The 25,758-nt window shown below is 38.7% G+C and overlaps 1 protein-coding gene across 4 annotated transcripts in view; it reads right to left on the bottom strand.

Annotated features, from left to right (window-relative positions):
• DOCK4 (dedicator of cytokinesis 4) overlaps positions 1 to 25,758 on the bottom strand; it is a 412,625-nt gene that overhangs the window by 167,125 nt on the left and 219,742 nt on the right. For all 4 annotated transcript variants that reach the window (XM_074942246.1, XM_074942244.1, XM_074942245.1 and 1 more), the window contains exon 13: positions 3,116 to 3,241. In XM_074942246.1, the coding sequence (XP_074798347.1) occupies positions 3,116 to 3,241 (126 nt within the window). The remainder of the gene's footprint in view (positions 1 to 3,115; positions 3,242 to 25,758) is intronic.

A 25,758-nucleotide genomic window follows, 5' to 3' on the forward strand; every position in this document is an offset into this window, starting at 1 on the left:
CTTAGAACCACCTCTGAAAATCAGAGGGAAAGAATGCATATGAATGTGTGTGGTAGAATAAATGAGTATAAACACATTACACAAAAGCTGCACTTTGTGATTCAGATGCTACAAATCGGACTTATAGTCCAGTAATGTGTGCTGTACAAACAGCTGTATAGAAGAGTACACTGGTACTATTACAACCCAATATCTTTCATTAGAACAAACAGTTATTTAAAGGTCGTTTCAAGTACCGTTCAAAATGTCTGGCTTGTTAATATTCAATGTAAATATTTATATCCTAAACAACTGTGGTACTCTGTCTTTGAAGGTGACTTGGAGCTGCTAAAACCTAAATTCAGGGTTTAAATACAACTACACTGAGTTTAACTCTGTATAATGCTTTCTGAGCAGTCCTGGAAAGAGAACTCTGGCCTGTGCTTCAGCAAACTGTTAAAACTGAGGCGCAGGAAAGTGTGTGTAGCTGTAGTTTTACAGAATCTACCCCAATATCCCACTTACACTTAGAAAATACATTTGCAGTTAGACTTCATGGAGAATACTGTCCACAGAACTTCCTTCTCCTCGCCGGCTATAGTCTAGTGAGCCGCACATGACTTGAATGAGGCTGAGATATAAGTGGCTTTTCCTGTCCATCAGAATCTAGCTCCCCATTTCCTAAAAGATGTGGGGTTTAAAATGGTATTACATGTGCCCTGGAAAGAGCATTCTGGGGCCTCATCCCGTCAGACTTCAGTGTCATAAAAAGGCACTGTTTTATAAAAAAAACATGCATAATTGCTTTCAGTGGTAAAACCCCCAAAGAGAAAAGGAATAATGAAGATAGAAAATGAAGGGCAATTATAGTTCAAAAGGCACCAGTAAGGGAAAGTGTTTTCAGATTTGGCATTTTCAATGCAGACACTGCAATTTGTGCTACAGACTCTGAGCTACACTGTACACCAAGCCTATTATTTAATAATTCAGCTATGATTTGATTATGAGCACTGACTTAATTGAGCTTAACAAAATACTAAATTGCAACAAAAAGAAAGGAAACAATAAAATGAATGGATGTTTCCAATATGAAATGAGTATATATGTTCCCTAATATTTCAATTGATCACAACCTCAGAAGCATTTCTGAAGAAAATAAGCTGAAAGAGAAAACAAAAATGAAAGAAGAGCTTTATATTTTAAAAAGTCCACAGCGTTCGCAGTGACCAATCTTCTACATGCATTTCACTCTCTACAGTGTACTGTTCTGCCTAGCAATGTGGAACTTGTCCTGACTAGAGTATAGTAATTATCTGAGTATGATAAAAATCTCATTTACACCAGTAAAGACTCACAAAATCTATGTGATTCCAAAACAGAAGTATGCAGACAATTATTGAGCACACTGAAATCTATTTATCTATGTATACATAGACAACTTTCAAATGAATCCACACAATACTTAGCTGTGAAACTGAGCTGTGAAATTTCTCCAGCAGCTGGCTACAATACTGCTGTATTATAACATGTTTTTCATAATATGTTAGTTCATCACTTTGTCCCTCACCAGGAAGATAAAGGAGAAAATCTAATGAGTAAGGAATTATTTACAACAGTCACAGACAATGTGACAATGCAGCAGCAGCTCATTAACTCATACATGAGCAATAAGCTGTAGATACTTCCCTTACTGGGAATTATCTTGTCCTCAGTAAAACTACACCCACTGTTGTCACTTATATAATTTTTAAAATATGTTATTTATTTTAAATTATGGAACACCCCACACCAACACACCAAGTAAATACAATTACATAGCAGTCCATAATATTTAAATTTGACTCTTCTATTAACATACATGTAAAATTGATATTTACATTGTGTTGTCTAGTCATTTGGTATGTTTTGCTAAATATCGCAATGAAACTTCCCAAATATTTACACAACAATCATAAGATTTTTTTATTAACCTACAGATTCTGTACATTCAAATGCTGAATTTAAGTAATCTGAAATACGGATGCTGAATACCAGATATTTTAACAGGTAGTAAAAGCATAAGAATGGTTTATCAACTGCCAGATTTTAGACACTAATTCAGGAAGCATGTGCTTAAATCCTATTGACTTAAATTCCAATTTAAATCCTATTGAAGTGCATTCCTGATTTGGAATGGATTTAAGCATGTTCTTTCTTGAATTGGGACCTTGATTTGCCTCTAGTTTAACTGTTGAAGAGTGCAAGGATACAGCTTTATAACAGGCAAAGGAGTCCCTATTAACAATCCACAGTGAGTCATGAGGAGGATTTATACCACTAGCGCATTTCAAGGTTTTTGTCAGTAACAATATCCAAGTAATAATGTTTCAGGTCATTATGGTTTTAAGTATGGTTTTCTTTCAAAGAGATATTGACTATATAAATTCTATTTTTAAAATGGAATTTAAAAAAAAAACTTAAAAAAAAATTGTATTTATTTTGTACAAACAACCGATCATTAGGCTAAACCAGAGAAAATTGTGATCAACATCACCATCAGTTATTTTACTATGTTCACACCTCCACATTCATATTAATCCTTTATCCAGCCTTTCTTAACACCTGTTTAATCACATGCTGTTAAAAATACCATTTAATTTTAATAAAACCTCTGAGCACCACATACCATCTGCATCTGTGCAGCGACTTATCTGCCCCTTCTTTTTCACCAACTATACACACAAGAGACTGGTCAAAGTGTCATACAGGAAGTGTCAGCCAAGTTACATGAGCCTTTATTTTGAATGGCAGCTTTTAACAACAGCCCCTAAAAACTCCACTGATCACACCGTACTTTACTTAGAGCCTGATAGTCCACTGCAATTCATCCTATTTAATCATTTGCACTTCTACAAAGCTAGGATTAAATTTTACCAAATCACCAAATTACTAGGCATAGGCAGAAGTGACTTCCAAGGCATGGAAAAAAAGACCATTTTTTAAACTTGAATTTCATTAATGCCAACAGACCTGTTTTTAAAGTCCCAGTGGGCTGACATTTGAGAATTGTTGAAGTACAGAATTTCTTTGGAAAGGAATCCAAAATTAAATGATTTCAATTTTTTTTATTTCTTTCTTATTTTTCTTTTTAACCTACCAGGCATGATAATATTGGAAAAACCCAGCTTTCTTGTTATTGATACCCCATGAGTAAACATGGATGTGTAATCTCTCCTAATTTGTTCAATGTCTCCATGAAACAGTTGAAGAGAAACTGCCAGACCTGGAAATGAAGAGAAGAAATAAGAGACATAAGAACGGTATAATGCAACATTATGTCTAAAATCCATTCAAACATTTTGTTTCAAACAGAAACACGGTATTTAATATTAGAAGGTTTACATAATTCATTATGATCTTTCTAATTCAAAGGTCAATAACTCTAAACCATCTCAGAAGTTGTACGCATTTGGGAAGGGTAAACGTTGTACAAAAATCCTGCATGTAGAGCGCCAGGTAAGCACTAGACAGCCATCCATCCATACACAAGCAGTAACAAGGTGGCTACCATTGGTCTGTAACTGAGGCAATTACAGCAGCTCAAACCGTAGACAAGCAGATCTAATAAGTCCTTACAAGAATGCACTGGGACGTTGCACTCTATATGTTTTATGAAAATATGCTTATGAATGTGAATATAATGTTATGAAAATATGCTTATGAATGTGAATATAATGTAACTGGAATATGCTTTACGCAAAAGGTCTCTTGTAAGATATCATAACAAAGGTTATAACCTACTGAATATATTCCTCCTATTTGTATGTATGTATCATTCTTGTATCTGAAGCTAGAAATATGAAGTATAACCCTAAGGTTGTATTGTAATTATGCAAAGTGTGGGCCATTAATGGTAGAATCTTGATGGCTCCCATTGACTAGGACAATTGGTTGTGAATAGGTTTATTTACCTGCAAGCCTTCCTGTGTACATGTGGGCCAGCCTGTGGGTAATGAAGAATGAGGTCTCACAGGACATGTGACCATGTCACATGATACTGGAATCCATCTTAAATCTGGTACTTTTCCATTTAGAAAGGGGGGTGGGGGCCCAGAGAGACAAAAGATTCCCGCTTTGTGCCAAAGCTATAAAAGGGAGTAGAACAGAACAAAGGGGGCTGCCAGTCATGAGAATACCCCTGCTTTGCACCTAAGATGTCTGCTGGAACTAACAAGGACTGTACCAGGGGAAAGGATTGGGCCCAGACTAGGAAGGAATCTAGTCTGTGAAAGAAGCTTATTGGAACATCTCTGAGGGTGAGATTTTACCTGTAATCAGTTTCTTATGTATTAGGCTTAGACTTGCGTGGTTTTAGCTTTATGTTGCTTGGTGACTTACTTTGTTCTGTCTGTTACTACTTGACAACACTTAAATCCTACTTTTTATACTTAATAAAATCACTCCTGTTGATTAATAAACCCAAAGTAAGTGATTAATACCTGGCGGAACAAACAGCTGTGCATCTCTCTCTATCAGTGTTATAGAGGGTAGATGATTTATGAGTTTACCCTGTATAAGCTTTATACAGAGTAAAATGGATTTATTTGGGGTTTGGATCCCATTGGGAACTGGGTATCTGGGTGCTGGAGATAGGTGACCTGTTGAGCAATTTTTGGTTGAAGTCTGCAGCTTTGGGGTGTGGACCAGACCTGGGTCTGTGTTGCAGCAGGCTAGAGTGTCTGTCTCAACAAGGCAGGGTTCTGGAGTCCCAAGCTGACAGGGAAAACGAGCTGAGAGCTAACTTCAGGTGACAGTCCCAAGGGGTCTCTGTGACCGAACCCATCACACGCACTTCTGGGAAATGTCAATTAGTAATACTCTGCTGAGACTTAATCTTTTTATTTGCTTATTTATCAAACCAATCACCACCTAGTCTTACAAAAAACTAGAATTCAGTGTGTGTCTTAAAGCAGTAGGACAAATGCATCACTCTCCCCTTTGCCAATAGGTAGCCGCGTGTTGGAGAGCCCAAGAAAAAATGCACATATTAGAAAAAAAATTAAGGTGCAGAGTCACAAAAATACCTATCTTGACAAAGGTTCTACAGAGGTATTTCTACAATTAAATAATGTTTTTATCATGACATGTCACAAAGGTATTTGAATATTCATCAGAATAAAAAAAAAGCTCTGATCTCAACATTTACAAAATAGGAAGTCACAACGTTATTCTTGAAAGGCATTAGTTGTCTAAGAAAGTACTATACAAAGGGAGAAAAACTACATGACTGCTTGCAGTGGTCCTGAAAATTTAATAGAAAAGCAGATGCAAACAAAATACTGTCTTGTCTGATACAGAGCAAAAGGTATAGTGGTTTTGAAGGTGACTACCTAGTGGAAGAATGTGGGAGTCTCAATGAGCATCATTAGGTATGGCTACATCACCAGTGCACTTCTAATCACAGCAAAGCTTAGGAAACTCTTGCCGTTAAAACCAAAAGCTCAAGGTAAATTAGAAGAACAATGTAAGAAAACCAAATCCTGCTACTTTTCTGCTTAAACACAACATTGTATGTTGAACACACTTTAACTCTCATAATGGCTAAAGTTATAAACAATCATTTTTTCAGTATGTTTGATTCACTCCAACAAAGGCTCCGTTCTGTATCTGCTGGAAGACATGATACTCAAGGGTTAATGAGTATAATATATGACTCCCCTTCCAATGAAATAATGGTTCTAGAAGAAAGGAGTGTCTCACCTTTGATAATTTCAATATACAATGTAACTGGAAGCACCAGCATAATTTCATAGCTGAAATTAACAAAAAGGATATGTTTGCTTTTTGGTAATTTCAATATAATCATTGAGACAAGTGTCAGGATGATACAGTTTGTAAGGATTAATCCTCCCTGATCTCAGCCATACTTGAACTTATTTTGTGTGTCAACAGACACATACAGATGCAGATAGGGACAAATTCCTGACCTACATTAATAAGTGGAAACAAGCAGATAAACCTAAAAAGGCATGAAGAAACTTAGAAGATAAAGGAAGGCACAATAAATAAATAAATAAATAAATAAATAAATATACACACATATGACAGCAGGGCCATCATTCTGTGGGATTAGGAAGAAATTTCCCCACTGAACAATTTATGTTGTAACTGATCATTTTGTGGTTGTTGCACCATTGCCTAGAAATCTGGTATCAGCTATGGTCAGTCAGAATACTGGACTAGATAGACCACTGGTCTAATCCAGTACAGAAATTTTTTATCTTTCTTCTGTAGTTTATTATTTACAATAACAATTTCTTATTTTGACGAAGTGTCAGCTACATGAAGTAGCGCCTTTGAGCGGGCAATTTTCGATAATATTTATGCAGTGTTGTTGTAGTTGTGTCGGTCCCAGAGAGACAAGGCAGGTGAGGTAATATCTTTTATTGGACCAACTTCTGTTGGTGAGAGAGACAAGCTTTTGGGCTTACACAGAGCTCTTCTTCAGGTCAGCTCTGTGTAAGCTTGTCTCTCTCACCAATAGAAGTTGGACAAATAAAAGATATTACCTCATCCACCTTACTCATTAATATTTATGGTAGTTCATTTTGGTATCAATGAGTGACTAAATCCCTCAAGGTAAAAGTGCGCTTGCACCTTAGGTTGTTACATCTCGCTAAATAGCAAATGGTTAATATGAATATGCTCAGCTCACCAACGGGCCTTTTCATTTATTTTGATTTCATTTGCAAATCACCACCACAAAAGACTGATGACATCCACTCCATTTCTAAGGTACTGCTCCCATTCACAACAAAGCTCCAGGAATTGGTTGTCTCGGTCATAGACATTTGTTCTCTAGGAACTGTACAGAGATGACCAACTAATTCCAGATAAGCAACTGAACAGCTGTGAAGGGGTAATGACTTTCAGTTACCATCAATCTGGAGCACATGACAAACCATGACCTAGAGACATAAATGTTTAGCCTCTTACCAAAACCTCATTCTTTTTATATATTAAGAAATATTTCACTAATTTATCAAAGATTTTTTTAAAAAAATTACAATGTTGTCTCCCGGAAAACCTAAGGGATATTTGCCATTAACCCAGATCACATCAAGTAGAAGAACGGTGCTAAAAATAATCAGATATTGTACACTGCCGTGTGTCATGTAATGCTGTTATCCTCCCTAAACATTTTAAATGAAAGTTCAAGACCTTGAATCCAATTAGCATATAAAGATTTCTGCAATCTTTCTTTTTCATTTATCTCACAGATTTGCTTTGGAGAACTCTATTTTGCTCATAAAAATTAGATGTTAAAAACTATCAATGGCAAAAGCAGTTTTAACCTGGGAATGGAACTGATTGTCAAAGGAGTGTATACACTGTCTCCTGCAAAAGAAGACACGTACAGCTCTGTGTTTCACAGAGTTCACTGTTTAAAACTGAACGAATCCTCTTCTGATCTACAAAAGCTTAAAGAAAAACTCTCTAAGGCATCTATCATTTAGACACATACCAAGATATATAATTCAATATTTTTATTTTGTGTAGCATCTTTCATATAAACTGTACCCAAAAATATATTAGAATTAAATAATGCAAAAGATAGTATATAGATACATAAATCATGTACTATATGTGGCAAGAGATTTTAAAAACAGTAAAGACATTGGATGGTAAATATATTCAAATATGCAGTAAATGCCAATGAGAAAGAGAAAAAATAAGAGGCATAGACAGATGGGAGGAAAATATGTTTTAAGATAAAATCTGAAAAAAGGAGTGACAAGGCAGAGAGATACAGGTAGGTCAAATGGAAGAATTCTAAAGGACAAGTGTAGTAAGCTTATACTAGGGGACTCAGCTGATAGATGAGAAGAGGAAGTAGAAAGGTGAGAAGAAAGAGGAAATATTAGCAAGGTAAACTGTAACACATCCATGGAGAATTTTAAACACAAGGAAGGCAATTTTGAACTAGTTCACTGCAATTAATGCATATGTAGACAGAAGTGACACGAATATGGTGTAAAGGCAAACTGAAGCATTATGCATAGGCTAGATAGCTGAGACTTTTAGGGTACGTCTAACACTGCAGCTGGGAGTATGCCTCCCAGCTTGGGAAGGCAGACAACCCTAGCTCTGCTCAAGCCAGAGCACTAAAAATAGCAGAGGAGATGTTGTGGCATGGACAGCACCACAGATTAGCTACCCAAGTATAAGCCTGCCCACACCCCTGGGTTCATACTCCAGTGGCTAGCTTGTTTATGCTCTCAGCTGCAGTGTAGATGTACCCTTAGAGCAGGGGTTCTCAAACTGGGGTTCATGAGGTTATTACATGGGGGGGTTCGCAAGCTCTCAGCCTCCACCCCAAACTCCGCTTTGCCTCCAGCATTTATAACGGTGTCAAAGATATAAAAAAGTGCTTATAATTTATAGGAGGGGTGGGGGTCGCACTCTGAGGCTTGCTTTGTGAAAGGGGTCACCAGTACAAAAGTTTGAGAACCACTTCCTTAGAGGTTAGAGGTGAACAAATTGCAACAGTGAAGGCAAGAAAAATATAAGGCATGAATGAGGATTTCAGAAGGAGAGTCATAGAATCATAGAATATCAGGGTTGGAAGGGACCTCAGGAGGTCATCTAGTCCAACCCCCTGCTCAAAGCAGGACCAATCCTCAACTAAAGCATCCCAGCCAGGGCTTTGTCAAGCCTGACCTTAAAAACCTCAAAGGAAGGAGATTCCACCACCTCCCTAGGTAATGCATTCCAGTGCTTCACCACCCTCCTAGTGAAAAAGTTTTTCCTAATATCCAACCTAAACCTCCCCCACTGCAACTTGAGACCATTACTCCTCGTTCTGTCATCTGCTACCACTGAGAACAGTCTAAATCCATCCTCTTTGGAACCCCCTTTCAGGTAGTTGAAAGCAGCTATCAAATCCCCCCTCATTCTTCTCTTCTGCAGACTAAACAATCCCAGTTCCCTCAGCCTCTCCTCATAAGTCATGTGTTCCAGTCCCCTAATCATTTTTGTTGCCCTCCGCTGGACTCTTTCCAATTTTTCCACATCCTTCTTGTACACAGTACTCCAGATGAGGCCTCACCAATGTCGAATAGAGGGGAACGATCACGTCCCTCGATCTGCTGACGATGCCCCTACATATACATCCCAAAATGCCATTGGCCTTCTTGGCAACAAGGGCACACTGTTGACTCATATCCAGCTTCTCATCCACTGTAACCCCTAGGTCTTTTTCTGCAGAACTGCTGCCGAGCCATTCAGTCCCTAGTCTGTAGTGGTGCATGGGATTCTTCCATCCTAAGTGCAGGACTCTGCACTTGTCCTTGTTGAACCTCATCAGATTTCTTTTGGCCCAATCCTCTAATTGGTGTAGGGCCCTCTGTATCCTATCCCTACCCTCCAGCGTATCTACCTCTCCTCCCAGTTTAGTGTCATCTGCAAACTTGCTGAGGGTGCAATCCACACCATCCTCCAGATCATTTATGAAGATATTGAACAAAACCGGCCCCAGGACCGACCCTTGGGGCACTCCACTTGATACCGCCTGCCAACTAGACATGCAGCCATTGATCACTACCCGTTGAGCCCGACAATCTAGCCAACTTTCTATCCACCTTATAGTCCATCCATCCAGCCCATACTTCTTTAACTTGCTGGCAAGAATACTGTGGGAGACCGTGTCAAAAGCTTTGCTAAACTCAAGGAACAACATGTCCACCACTTTCCCCTCATCCACAGAGCCCGTTATCTCGTCATAGAAGGCAATTAGATTAGTCAGGCATGACTTGCCCTTGGTGAATCCATGCTGACTGTTCCTGATCACTTTCCTCTCCTCTAAGTGCTTCAGAATTGATTCCTTGAGGACCTGCTCCATGATTTTTCCACGGACTGAGGTGAGGCTGACTGGCCTGTAGTTCCCAGGATCCTCCTTCTTCCCCTTTTTAAAGATGGGCACTACATTAGCCTTTTTCCAGTCATCCGGGCCTTCCCCGGATCGCCATGAGTTTTCAAAGATAATGGCCAATGGCTCTGCAATCACATCCGCCAACTCCTTTAGCACTCTCGGATGCAGCGCATCCGGCCCCATGGACTTGTGCACGTCCAGCTTTTCTAAATAGTCCCGAACCACTTCTTTCTCCACAGAGGGCTGGTCACCTCCTCCCCATGCTGTGCTGCCCAGTGCAGTAGTCTGGGAGCTGACCAATAAGTCAAGGCAATAAGATATATGGTCAGCATAGCTGAAAGTTGTGATAAGTTTATTTACAAGCATGGGAGAGAAGAGGAGAGATGCCTCTAAATATTTAGCTGAAAAAGTTGATGACAAAGACATAGCTTTAAGTATTAGGGGGCAGCCGTGTTAGTCTGTATCCACAAAAACAACGAGTCCGGTGGCACCTGAAATGTGCCACCAGACTCCATGTTGTTTCCATAGCTTTAAGTCACTCGGAGAAAGGTGAACAAAGGCATCATAAGATTACACAGTATCTGAACAGTACATACAATACGACTAAGAAGGAGAGAAGCAACATAGAAAAAGCATAGTGGCTGAAATTTAAAATTCATAATTTCCACTCAGGAGGCATCTTAATATAAAGGTGGAACAAACACCAAGGAGGAAGCAGTGTGATCAATATGATGGTAACAATGACAGGAGGGAAACAAACATTAGCACGTAGCTCTGGGGGTACTTTAGGAGGATGGACTGCTGCACAGTATTGAAGGAACTAGAATATAGGGTCCTGTTATAACTCAAGTTAGTTGACCGTCAGTGAACTCAAGCCACCACCTTTTATAATCTAGGCACCCCACAGATGTTTGTTCTAGGACATTAACATTTTAAAATGTTATAACTCTAGTTAATTACAACAGGACCTCAAGTCCTAGTCTAGGCAAGACAATGAGAAGCCATGAGTAGCTGGAAGAAACAAGATTTTTAACTGTAACTACAATATGCTATAGAGTTGTTTGTTTCCATGCTATGGCCGGAGGGCAGGGGCGTGCACAAGGTGGAGCAACTAGGGGCACGTGTCCCCCCGCAATAATTGGCAGGGACACAGAACTCCTCCAACCCCGGGGCCGCAACACGGGCACAGAGGTCCTCCGGCCCCAGGGCCACAGCGGAGGCACAGAACGTGCCCCTCCACAGGTGGTCAAATTTAAATTCCTGTGCACACCCCTGCCAGAGAGAAACTTAAGTTGCATTTTATCAAAATTAGTTTTATGTGGAAGGATTATAAAGATGAGAGAATATTACTTTTCTGTGAAAGGAAGTTTCAGTGAGAGGACAGTAATGTGCCAGACTTCAGGTGACGTAGGTTATTAAGAAGAGTGTGGTCAACAGCAGATTTGAGAGAGGTGAGGAAGATACCAGAAGAAAAGGAATGCAGGCATGTTAAGAACTTGGGACATAATATGATAATACTAGAATTTCAACTCTGAAAACTTGAGTTTGTTTCTGTCTCAGATCATAAATGCCACGTATCTGATGGCTTCATATCAATCCCCACTAATCTATGTCCCTATCACCTCTCACCCCCACTCCATCCACACAATCATCAGTCAAGTCCAGAGAGGTTCAAAAACTGGAGTGAACCTGTTAGAACTGGAGTGCATTGACAACAGGGTGTTGCAAATTTTACAAAAATCCCTGGAACGTGTCTAGCTCTAGCTAACACAATCAGTATCTCAGTAACACCCCATAAAATATACATAAACGATATATTTGGTATTCTTAGAAAAATGGTCGTTAAAATGTGCAAAGAAACCAACTGATCCGCCTGCAAACAATTAGTTCAATTTTTTTTTTAACGATCAAGTACACATTTTTTTTTCCTTAAACCAAATCTCTTAGGTTTTTATCCTCTTAATATTTAACACAATAAATGCAAATTAATATCACTCCTTACAATAATCCAGTTGCAAGAACAATACTAAAAATAACATTGTATGGTATTGCAAACAGTTTTTCACACCTGTCACTTCAGCTTCAAGAGATTTCTCCCCATTTAGTTGCATTATAATTTACCATAGATTATTATTCCCATTCAGAACAGAGATGATGTATAAAATAGACAAGTTACTGAACAAGCTTTCTACATTTTTGTTAGGTCTGTCATTTTACATTAGGCTGGCTCTGATTCTGCAGTACTGATTCCTGTGTGTAGCTGTGAAGTGGAGAGAAAGGAAAACTGTATTCATTATGCCCACAGCCTATTCACTTATGTTTGAGGTTTTCTGAATAAAAAGTGTTTCCATTCAATTTCTATCCACAAGCAACAGAAACTCCTAGATCATATTAAGAGGAGAATGTCTAGCAGCTGCACAGGAAGCGGACATGAAAAACTTGGACAGACTGCTAACCAGCTCCGCTTGTTTTTTTAGAAAGGTAATAAAATCAGGCATCTGTCCAAACAAAGCTCTCAAAAGATTTTAAAATAACTCTGAAAGCACACAGGTGTTTGCATTTCTGACAGTGTTTAACGTGTCCACATTGCAATAGCACAGATAACCATGAGCACAGTCGGTATCTATCCTGCCACTAAAATTAACTGTGTGTCAATTCATTGCAGTTTAAAACAATGGAAAACAGAGGGTGTACGAACCCTTTGAGTTTTGGTTCACAAAGGAATTTAAAGTACTGTTCAAGTTGGGAAGTGGGAGGGGGAGTCAGCCAACCCCTGCAAATTCACTTGAAGGCATGAGCCTGATTAATCTGAATTATCAAGGAAAAGTCCAACAGCTTTTCCTCTGTTCCCAGCCTTTGATGTCTGAGTGAGGATTCTTCAAATTGCTGGTACAGGAAGGGAGGTTCATTGGCTTCCCAATTACACTTTTGACCACATGGCCTGCAGCTCATAAATTAGCTGAATACTTTTACCTAAGGATTGGTTTCAGCTGGTTTGAGGTTGGATGTGAATACTGTCAAGCCCTCTTAAAATGAAGTAGTTTTTTTTCTATTTCTATTTTTTTCTATGTCTTCCTAACCGCACAGAATGATGGCCCGGCTGTCATATGAATGTATATTTATTTATTGTGCCTTCCTTTATCTTCCACGGTTCTTCATGACTTTTTAGGTTAATCTGCTTGTTTCCACTTATTGATGTAGATGAAATCAAAGACTTCCATGTAAGTGATGTTTCACTATAACAAGAGTGTATGCCTGGCATTTCTTCACCCTGGAAATGGTGGAGCCTTATTTCACCACCTGTTAATTGCAAGAAGCACTGGCTGATTAGGATCTGGAAGATCATCTTCATAAAGTTCAAGGCCAGAAGGGACTATTAGGATGATCCAGTGTGACCTCTTGCATACAGAGCAAAGGACCTCTCCCATTCAAGCTTTTCTGAGTAGATCCCATAGCTTCTGTCTGAGCAAGAATATTTTTTAGAAAAAACATCCAGATTTAAAAGATTTCATATACTGAAGACTCTACCATGTTCCTAGATTTGTTTCACAGATTAAATTACCCTCACTGTTAAAAAATTGTGTCTTATTTCTAGTCTGAATTTGTCTAGCTTCAGCTTCCAACCATGGGATCTCAATCTGCCTTTTTGCACTAGATTCAAGAGCCATCTATTATCAGAAATCTCTTCCCCATGTAGGTACTTGTAGATCATCTTCAAGTCACTTCTTAACCTTGTCTTAGATGAGCCAATTAGTTAGGCTAGTCTCTCACTGTAAGGCACGTTTTCCACACCTCAAATCATGCTTGTAGTTCTTTTCTTAACCCTCTCCAATTTTTCAACATCCTGTTTGAAGTGTGGATACCAGAACTGGACACAGTATTCCAGTAATGGTCTCACTAATGCAAAGTTTAGAGGTAAAACCACATTCTTACTTCTACTTGATATTCCTTTGTTTATACATCCAAGAATCTTTCTTTTTTTTTTTTTTGGCCTCTTAATTATAGCACTGCACCAGGAGCTCATGTTCCTTTTAGTTTTCTACCATGATTCGTAAGTCTTTTTCAGTGCTACGGCATTCCATGATATAGTACCCCATTTGTAAGTGCAACACACATTCTTTGTTCCTAGACATATGACCTTGCATCTGGCTGTATTAACAGTGCCCCTGTTACCAAGTGATCCAGGTCACTCGATATAACTATCTCCAAATCCTGCTGAGAACAACTGCACATGACCAGATGGATAGGAACTCCTCCTTACACCTCCAATGGATCAGTGGCATCTTTTCTTCAGACAAAGCGGTATTTCACAGGTGATATCACTGCAAACTTCCCTAGAGTTGAGGAGCCAGCACATTTTTAAACATTAGTGTCTATCTATCCTATGCGATAAATCTGTTAATGAACATGTTAGCAGACATGTTTTAAAACAAGGCATTTCACCCCAATTTGGGAACCAGGTGGGTTTATTTTTCTATGCTAATTTCAAGAGTAGTATTCTGCTTTCCTCACCTCTACCTTACTCTACTGATTACAGACCTTCCTTTTCTTTTAATGAGAAATACAGTATGTAAAGTCTGATACTCACATTTTATTGTTTGAGATACAAAGTCAAGACATCTGAACTGAACATTAAAATTTAAAATGAGTTTTTATGCATTTTATGTTAACTAAAATCTATACCTAATCTACAAAATACATAAAGTATTTATAAATGTGAGATTGGGTATCTTTCAATTGCAATTAAGATACTAAAGGCCCAAAGGGGAATATCTGCTATTTTCTCCTTCATTAAGTGAAGCTCTGTCAGCTTTAACATCATCGTACTAGAAATATCATACGAAGCTATTTAACCTCCGCTTATTACTTAAATATTTTGTTTCACATAAAAGTCCAATCAAGATTTAACTGAGACCTAAGGAAAGAGTTAGAAACATATCCCCACAGCCAAGCAAGCCCAGAGACTTTTGGTAATAATTCTGTAGGTATAACCCCTGGAGGAGCTAAAACCTTATAGGCATGTTCATTAAACTGATCATTTAAAGCTTCCTTAGTGCTAGCTATTCCTTCAATAGACAAAGTTGAGCAAGTCAGCAGCACTATGCAATAGTAACCAGCAGAATGAATTTGGGAAATGAGAAGGCTTAAAAAACTTCACCAGTAAGACATCGCCAATTATTGAAAAGTTGGAGAACGGCAGGGATGAAAATGGGAATGAGCTTTTCTCATTTTGTAACCTTATCACAAAACTTCAGACTTTAAATTGGGAGCCAGGGCTGGGTAAATCACAGGTACAATGCAGTGCGGAGGCACAGTAAGCCATCCAGTGTCGCTATTATGGAGATGCCCCTTAAAATCTCACATAAAGGCACACATTTTTCACCTTTGGTAGAAGCAAGAAAAAGTGTACTCACAAATACTTAAGAGTGCAGTTCGAGATGAAACCTCTCATTATTGAAGCCCATCTCCCCCCAGCAGCCTATTAGTGGAGTCATTCTACACAGCAAGGGTACATTAAATGTATCTTCTGAAAATCACTTTTAGTATACAAGCAGCCTTAACTTTTTCAGGCACAACATGTTGGTATTACCAGAATAACGCAAGGATTGGCTCTCTGAACCTGCCTTGAAGAATTAGTATCATCTTTGTCTCACAGTAATATGTTCCCTCAGTTGACTAGTCTATGGTTTTTCAATATTTATTTTGACTATTCCTGCACTCAGATACTAGTTTATTTGTTGTTAGTTGTAAAGCTATATCTACTACTTGAAAAAATGAAGGGACACAAAGTACTCTAAAAATCCTGTCTAAAACCCGTCAGCTCTAATGTGGCTTTTTTCTACAAACTTTTTTCTGCAAAGTTATCATTCAAGCTAATTTAGCAATAATTTCCTGGAAAAGTTCTCTATAAATATTCAATCTTGCAGCATTCACATTTATTGAGAACAAAGAAAGATGCTTTTATGCGTTGTGTACTGATATCAAAACACAATATCTCAGCACTGCTACTACTTTAAATGTATTTCAAATAGCAGTCTTCAGCGACAACTAATTCTTAAACACATCAAAACATCATATACATAATCCCCTTGTCACAAAATATAACGGAGGATTAAACTGGCAGATTAATAAACTGCCACAGAAGTGGCAAGTAATTAAACAAAAGCACTCTACTGTATAAACGCTAGCAATGTGTCAATACAAAATAAGCTTCAGGAGCTCTGTTGACACATCTATGAACCCTGGCAAGAATCGTCAGACTCACTACTGTAGTTCTGTTCTTTTAGCTGAGAAAGAACACAGAGGATAGGTTTCGGTGATTACTCATATGCCCAAAGGGCTCTTTTATATGGTGCACTAAATTCTCTTGTCAGGTTTCAGAGTAACAGCCGTGTTAGTCTGTATTCGCAAAAAGAAAAGGAGTACTTGTGGCACCTTAGAGACTAAGGTCAAATAAATTGGTTAGTCTCTAAGGTGCCACAAGTACTCCTTTTCTTTTTGTAAATTCTCTTGTGTCATCCTTTCTGTTTAACGAATATGAGAGGACATCAGAGGAGACAGTTTGGGCTATGGGGTCTCTAGCCAATAGGAGAATGACACTGAGCTATAAGGGTCTGATTCTCTGCTGTATTCTGCCACCTGCATGCCTCTTTATGTCATACAAGGGGTGGAAAGCTGCTGCTCTGGAGTGCAGGAGGTGCCTCATCAGCTGGCCTAATGTCTCTTTATTGATCTCCCCTGCTCCTAGCCCTGCTGTGAGCATCAGGTATGATCAAGGGATTAGCTTTGGTGGAGAAGAGGGGGAACATCTGGAGCACATTGCTCTCCAGTGATTCTCTGCTTCCCACTGCCTATATGTGGTGACTAGAAAGAGAGTGTAACTTAAAATTGTGTGTGATGACTCTGACACTGGGTGGGTGGGGATTGGGCATATCAGCTACCCCAGAAAATGGAACCAATCAAGTGTCTCAGAGCCACCTTTGCCACCCAAACCCCTCAGTTACAGCACTAAGCACAGAAGCAAACAATGCACAGTTGGGACTTAAGTCTCTATGGGTATGTCTACACTGCAATAAAAGCCCTGTGGCACGAAGGCTCATAGCCCAGGTTAGCTGGCTCGGGCTCACAGGACTTAGCTGAGGAGCTAAAAATAGCAGTGCACATGTTCAAGCTCAGGCTGGAGCCTGGGTTCTCAGACCCACTTCCCTCATGGGGACTCAGGGCCCAGGCTCCAGCCCAAGCCCAAACACTTGCACTGCAATTTTATAGCCCTGCAGCCTGGGCCCTGCAAACCCGAGTCAGCTGACCCAGGCCAGCCGCAGCCATGCCATGGGTCTTTTATTGCAGTGTAGGCAAACCCTACTTTGTCAGACCTGGCTGATGCAGCAGACTGGTTTGCCCAGTGCCTTTCCTGAACTGGGGTTTAGAGGAGAGTGAGCTGGCTGGGATTTAAAGCAAATAAGACTGAGGTGATGTTGATAAATTAGGACAAAATGAACAGAGATGACATCAGCTCCCAAATCAAGGGACTTTGCTCTACTTTAGTTTCTCAGTTCTGCAATTGCTGATCCCATGGATCCTCAGCTGCTTCTGGATGCCAAGATAGTATCCAAGCCCAACAACGTATTTATTTATTTATTTATTTTTACCAGAATGTGGTGACCTTTTCCTTTGTATACTTTCCCTTTCCATAGCCCAGTATGACCTAAGCCTTTGCCATCTCCAAATTAGATACCCGTAAAACACTCTACTGAGAGCTGGGCCTTTCAGCCACTCAGACTTCAGATGGTGCAGCATGACGTTGCTCACTTGTTAAGCAGTCTTGCTACTGTTAGGATAATGTTATGCCTGTACTACATGAGCAAGACTAGCTTCAGATTTTGTTTTAGATTCAGTTTAAGGTATTAAGTTTTAATGTTGGGCTATTTGGGTGGTATTTAACTGCCTGTGATATGTAGGAGGTCAGACTAGGTAATCTATGGCCCCTTCAGGTTTTCAACTCTATGAAACCTATACATCTTTAAATGATTTAGATCCTAGACTCCTCCATGAACCCTCTATGATTCCACATCTTTCCTCATATGATACCATGGAAGCAGAATTCAATGGAGGCACTTAACTTAACAGTCTCCCAATTTAAATGGGAGGGCCCACAGACAGGATATTTCCAGAGAAGGGTCCTCCAATTTACACATTCAAGTTTCTCTTATTAGTTTGAAAAAGCAAGAATTTGTTGTTCTTTAGATCATATTGCAATGCATGTCTTTTTGAACAAGATTTTTCTGGGGAAGAGATGGCAGGGACTAAGTGGATGCTAGAAGGCAAGATAGCAGTGTCTTTGTTTTGGAGGACAATCTGGGTGGGGTTTTCAGTGTGAACACTGATTCAGTATGCTGATGTACTCTGTACAGAGCTCCAGATTTTCAGTTGTATCAATTATACAATTTCTTCTGACTGCTGCACAACCTAGTAAAATTCCTCCTCCAAGTAACTAAGGGGCCACTTAATGGATTTTGTTAGCAAGTGTGGTGTAACTTACTAGGGGAGTGACTCACATGTCACTAGGGGATCAATCATGAATGGTACCCAAAATACCCATAAGTCATCCACTTCAGTGGGAGCTGAGGGCATCCATCACCTCCGTGGTTAGCGCCTCATGTGCACAAAAAGACAAACAACTAATACATTATCACAAGGTGCACAAACTAAAGAGTGGGAGAGGATAAAGTAAACAGGCTAAAACTGATATAATACTGAATAATACCATAATATTCAGAATCTACCTACATAAACATGTGTGTAAAAAAAGTACAAATAGTCTTAAAAGTTAGATGCACAAGAGGAAAATGTCCAGAAGCTAGTGTAACAAATGCATCCACCTTTATCTGACCTTGACAGCAATATGGAAATAATGCTTTCCACAAGAATGAATGATACTTGAACAATTTCTCTAACATATTCTCTTGTTCATAAGCCTCCTTATTCATTATGTCTCATTGTTGAACAGAGACAACTGAGGACAAAACAAGACAGTATCACCCAATTCATGTTCTACTTCCCCCTACAGTGGAAAGATCAAGTTACTACACAGTTATCAGGGGAAAGAGAGAGAATTTACTAGGGATGGTGAGCTAGGCATTGTAAGAAAGAACCTGAATCTCATCCCTCTCTGTCAAATCAAATTTTTAAAGTTTGGGGTTGGTGCACTCTCTTCCACAACTCAACCATACCAAATCCTGGCTTTCTCCCTCAACACAAGCCACCTCCCCATTTAGGTCTCACACCCTGCCCCTCCCATTTCTCTTTCTCTCCCCTGGCCCCCATATTTAAAGACTATTTTCAGGGTTCTGCCTAATCCTGGCCCCGACGTTCATTTCTCATGTTGGTCTTAGACTATGTATGCCCCAGGCTCATGCAAAAGGGTGAAATATTTGTTTGGAGGTTTCAAGAAAAACCCCCATCTTGACCCCACAGTGCAGCTTTGAAGATAGATGGTGCCAGAAGACTGAAAAAAAAATTTGGAAGGAGTCCTACTCAAGCTGAAAAGAGGAGGAAAACCCTACAATTTTGGATTTTTATCTGATCTAAACCTTGAGGTCTGCCCATCAATTCAAGTTAGTGTATAGTTAACACTGTTTCAACAGTTACTATGTAGTCATTGCATTACTGCCACAAAATAACATGCTGCTTCTCAGTAAACATGCAATTAAGTTGTGTCACCATTGTAAATCTCATTAAGAGCATTCCAAGATATTGGGATAGGAAAAGATCTTTCCCCCATACTGACTATTTCTGTGAAATCCCTTTGACAGAGGCCACACTTATAAAGTAGCTAGTTAAGTTTATAATCTTCACCACCGGTAATTTAATCTGTATTGGATTTAAATTGATTTTCTTCCTCTTGGCATTAGCAAGTGAAAAATTGACTATGTATGTTTGTGCCCTACTCTTATCTCTCAAGAGCAAAAATATTGCATCAAGAGCATAGGAATTTTAAGGGGCTTTTATGAGAGTATCAAAGTTGGCATCTACACACTGTTGAACCTTTCCTGTCTGATCCTAGGCAATCCATTTCTGTCTTCTGCAGGCAGATGGATTTAGTCTGTGTAAGGGAGAGATATGAAAGTAATAGTCTACCTCAGAACTTGCTGAGTTATTTCACACTGATAAATGAAAGCATTAAACAGATTTAAACTGTATGTTGAAAAATGTCAAATCAAATCTATTCTATTTCTGTTTCTCTTTATCTAGCTATTTTAGGTCATTACATGGCCTATGTCACCACAGCGTCTGAATGCCTCACAATCTTCAGTATACTTATTCTCACACCATCCCTGTGAGGTAGGGAAGTGCTATTATCCCCATTTGTAAAATGGGATAGAACTGAGGCAGAGACACATTAAGTGCCTTGTCCGGGATCAAACATGAAGCTTCTGGCAGAAGAGTAAGTGAATCTGGGTTTCCCACAGCCCAGGCCAGTGCTTTGGTGACGGGACCATCCTTCCTTTCATCATGGTGCATATCAATTTTTTAAAAGCTGATCACATGTAACTGTTTATTAATGAATTGAAAACATCAAATGTTTTTAGGCAGGAAAAAAGTACAATATGGTATATTCTCACCCCAAGGTGAAGTTGTTACTGTTAGAGGGGGGAAAATAATCAATATTTATAAATTGGAATTACAAATTGTGTTGTTATTCTTCTATGTTAAAATCACCTTTAGTTATGACCAGAATTTGGCTTTGTTTTGCACATCTTTTATATTAACTGTATCTGAAGCCATTTTACAATTCAACAAGTTCACTGGTTGTGCAGTGATTCTGTAGTAAAATGAGGCAGCTATTACTTGATCAGTAGCAGGTTACTTAGGCCCTTGGGTATCAGTGACTGTTTTATTAGGAAAGAGAGAAGTTAGTGAATGCATTAGAGAGTTTCTCCCTTGTTCTTTAAGCGAGTCAGGTTTCAAGCCTCATACAGAGAGTAACATCTGCAACAGCTCTGCCCGCCTTACCTAGCACTGAAAAGAGGGTTTTTAATCAAATGCTGATACTAAGTCTTGGTATGAGAGTCAACCTTCTTGACAAGAGGCTAGTGTTCTATCATCTGAAACATACTATTGTCTAATACTTTGATAGTACTGTAATAACTGTGTGTGTTACTTTACAATTATTATACAAATATTTAAAACTTAGGTGAAGTGTAGTCTCCTTTTCCAGATTTACTAGATGCTTCACGTTTGTAACTTCAGGCAAACTCCTAAAATGATCTGAAAAATCATGTTAATGTTCTATAAAGTATATTTACAGCGGCCTTACCCAAGTAGCTATGCAAGTTAAAACTGAAGAAATGGGGTTGAGCGGATAAAGAAAAGATAACATAAAAAGGCAAAACACAACAGAAAATAAAAAGTAGCAAAACTGTATATGATTTAAGACTTGGCAGGAAGTAAATCAAATTTTTCTGTTAGTAAACATAGATAAATATTAATTTTGTAATCTTCATTGGTACATCACGTAAGACCGAGCACGTGGATAGATATGGTTTCGTCATAAAGCTCCTGCTTTCCGTCAAAGATGTTTTGTTTCAAATCTGGGCAGAAACCATCTGCTACTTTTAATGCAGGAAATGGATTACAACCAAAATACTTTCCGATAATTAACCCTTCCATGGCAATTGGTACAACTGCGTTTCTTTAATTACTTAGTGCTGGATTGTTCCACCATTACCCATATTGAGTAGTACTTACTCCATGAATAGCATAACTGAAAGTAAGGTAACTATTTGCCCCCTATCTTTAGGGCCTGAACTCAGATGTTAGGCAATTTGCTCAGCATGTTGATTCCTGACAGCAGCCACAGGGCCAGTGCAGAGCAGGAGCTTTGATCTCCATTCTGTTACCTGTGTTGCATTAGCACTATGTTAGGTATTACTACCAGATAGCTAAGCCCCTTTGGTTTCTGTTTAAACCGATTTTTACCGAAGATTTCCCATGTTTTACAAAAAGTATTACTCAGGGTTTTTTTTTTTTTATTTTCACCCTACTTTTGAAATCATTCAAATATATAAAAATAACTTATTTTATTAGGAAAATACAATACATTGCATGAGATACATGTATTATGATAATACATTAGTCTGTGTGTATATGCAAAGCTGCCTGTAAGGCTATATATTAGTCTAGAAGATACACACAATAAACAAACAGGCTCGCTCACAAGCTCTGAAGTGCGTGCACTTCTGAATGTACTGATGAATCTCACCCCCACCACATACACATTTCAAGCTGTTAGCAGATAATGGTTTAAAGATTTGATACACTAAAATGGGAAGAAAACAAAAATCTGTATCAGAATACATTACAGAACACAAGGAAGTATTCAAAAGTTTTTAAAAAACAAAAACAGGAGAAGAAGATGAAGTAGAGTGTATGCACTGAAAATGGTATGGTCCAATTATTACATGTAAATCTTTATAGGCTAATAGTTCTAAGTCTACAACAGTAAACTTTTTATTCAAATGAAAACTTTTATTTGGGGATTAGAGATATGTTGTTTTCTTAAGCTCAGAGGTAGCACTGTGTTTCGAGTTTTGTTTTAGTTCTGCAGCAAACCACGCTCATGAACGAAATTCAAAGCATTAATCTACTGAACACTTTTCCTTCCCCCTGTCTTTCTGTCCACCAAAATAAACCCCATTATTTACTCAGAAAAATTATTAATAGTTTTTTGCACTGATTTTCACCTGTTTTTGTTGTGGTGGTAATAAACACTGATGAATTCCTGGGGAAAATTAAATAAAAACAAAAACTGAAAACAAAGGGCCCTACAGAGATAGTACACTATGGCTACCCCACCAAAACTCAATGATATTTGTCCATGAAGCTCTAACCTTATTTTCCTCCCATTTCCCTCCCCACAGACAGGAAAACGGGATGAAAAACAAAACAAAACATTCAGCTACTACTCCATCCTGGCCTGTGACATGCGGGAGCAAGGACAGAAGATCCTCCTCTCCTTTGGAAAGAAACCAGGATGAAAATTTATGCGGAACACCAACCTTCAGGCTTATCGAAATAAACCAATCAAGGAATTGGCAGTGTCTGTTTTAAGGGGTAAATACAAAAGCAGTGGCAAAATTTGACATTTATATTTAGTATGTAAGGAGTCAAATTCTGGTTTTGATCTGGATTTCTCTCTTTTCAGATGAGGAGAATAACTGAGTTTTTGAAGACAGAAAAACTGCCAGTTCGCTTTGAAAAGGTGGCAAGGCAAAGTGTTATGTAGAAAGTAAAGAGGCTGAAAGGGGTTTTTGGATTAAGGGAAAAACTTATTCCAGCTTTCTGTCCACATCTGCACTGACAGCAAGGCTGTGGACCTAGCGCTGTGTATGTTTTCTTATATGGTTAATGAGTGGAAATCCAGTAATATACATATCAGTAATTAAGAAACAGAATTTTCAAGCATTTTTTCCTTTCCTTTCATCAGACAACTACTACAAAAAGCATTCCCCTGATTCTGACTATACCTTCTATTGTTTACAAAACGACTATAAGTTGGTTGTTAAGGTGCAGTTCAGACTTCAGCTGGACATGCAATAGACAACTGTTTTTGCGCAAAGGAAAGCAGTCTCGTTGCTTTGTTCAGCATCAGCACTTAAATAAATAATGATGCTGAACAAGAAAGAGGAAGATTCAAATGCAGGTTTTTCTCTTCTTTTGATAAGTATAAGACATCAAAATCTGGTGGTGGTGGTAGTGAGGGGGATTCAGATCTTGTCATGCTAGCTTTTGGAAGGAAAAGACTGAAGCTACAGAATATGTATTATACGCCGCATACAGTAATGCAACAACAATATTTTCCATGAGGTGTCAGCAAATCTATCTGAACATATTGGCAAGCTCTTCAAAAAAACTTTTTCCTGGCTGCTAAGCAACCACAGAGGAATTAATTTCATTAGTTAATGTGAACGAAATAAAATTTCACAATTTACTATGACTGTACAGCTACTGAATACTCCACTTAAAATTATCTCATTCTTGCTTGAATTACATGTCCAACTCTCTCTTTCACCCCTATCCGTGCCTCCCCCCCATCATGAGTTTCTCAAAACAGAGCTGATCATCAATCATGCAGGCTTCAGTTACCAAACCTTCCTGTTATCTGTAACAAGTTCATGCCCCCCAATATCTTGCGCACTGAAAATTCATATAATTATATTATCCAAACCTGCTAACGGTCTTCTGGGACACACAAATAATTACATCTTAGCCACATTACTTCATGAGACTGGAATATAATATACAATATATCTGAGTAAACAAATAGGATAAGTTGTATTGTGATGCAAAATCATGACCCTACCATTTTTCAAGTTGACAGTTTTCTGATCGTCCTATTATACTTGATGTTATGAGTCTCCTTTCTCCACTAAGCACACGTTGGATCATATCTTTAAATAGTAAATCTGTTTTTCTTCAAAGGTGTACAGAGATGTATAAGACACACGATTGGGGCCTTATAAATGCTTCTTTGCAGGGCTGAACTATGATCAGGGATACCATTATCCTAGGGCATTGTAAGGATAAGGATCCTAATGGAGTTATAATGCCTGGAAGAACTGCAGTTCCTTGGTATTCACAATAATCCTACACACTATCGGTGCTGCAGCTACATAAAGGGCCTGATCCTGTAATCCTTATTCACATGAGTAGTCGCCTTGATTCAAGTGGAACTACTTGCACGAATGAGGAATGGTGGAGCAGGCTCTTTATGTAGCTGCATAATATGACTAGATTTTCAGATCAGAGCAAGAGCATTACGGCTTTGCACACTGAATAGGAGTATGCCATCTACTGAATTTTTCACTCGTGCAATTATTAGCAGAACTGGTCTGAAATAAAATAGGAAAACACCTCTTTTGTCAACTTGTTTAATTGTAAAATGCACCTGCAGTTATTTCAGTTGGCTGTATGCATAACTTGTAATAAGATGGTCATACAGCATAGTGCAGTAGACAATGTATTCACAACTGTACTTTTGGTATTAACATGGCTACTAGGAAGAACAGCTTCTATTCCTCATTCAGATACTCTGGCTCCTCAGAAGCAGTACTCATAATCTCATAGTCTTTAATGCCGGAAGAAACCATCATGACCATCATACTCCCTTTCCTCTGTTCCCTGATGTTCTATCATTCATCATCCTGTGCCTCTCCAACCCACCCTGGCATTATCATTTTCATTGTAATCAATACCACTGAGATTTTAAGATCCTTGAGGCAAAATCACTGGGCCAAATTAATCCCATGTGTAATTTCACTAGCAAAGAAGATACCCTAGAGATTAATCTGGCCCATTGTTTTATGTGCCTGTAAATCACCGTGCACACCAATGCCACAACTATATAACAGAATAAATAAAATGCATTAAAGGAACATTATGGTTGCAAAGTCAAGGACTCAAAGTTAGGAAATGCCAGAATTCTGGTTGCTCATATCCTTGTGTGCATGCATTATAATAATTTTCCATTAAAGTCAAGGGGAGTTGGGCACCTAATGCCCATTAGCATCAAAATATATACAAAGGTAACTCATTCTGGTGACAGGTTTCAGAGCCGTGTTAGTCTGTCTCAGCAAAAACAATGAGGAGTCCTTGTGGCACCTTAGAGACTAACGAATTTATTTGGGCATAAACTTTCGTGGGCCCACGAAATTTGTTAGTCTCCAAGGTGCCACAAGGACTCCTTGTTGTTTTCATTCTGGCATTACCTAAAGTTTGAATAATTGACTATGCATCCTTCATGTTGTTTTAACAGGTTTTTGTGTGTAATTCCCTCAATTTTTTAAATAGGAAACTGAAAAACAAATGAC

Source organism: Natator depressus, chromosome 1 (genome assembly GCF_965152275.1).
Source record: "Natator depressus isolate rNatDep1 chromosome 1, rNatDep2.hap1, whole genome shotgun sequence".
Taxonomy (NCBI): domain Eukaryota; kingdom Metazoa; phylum Chordata; order Testudines; family Cheloniidae; genus Natator; species Natator depressus.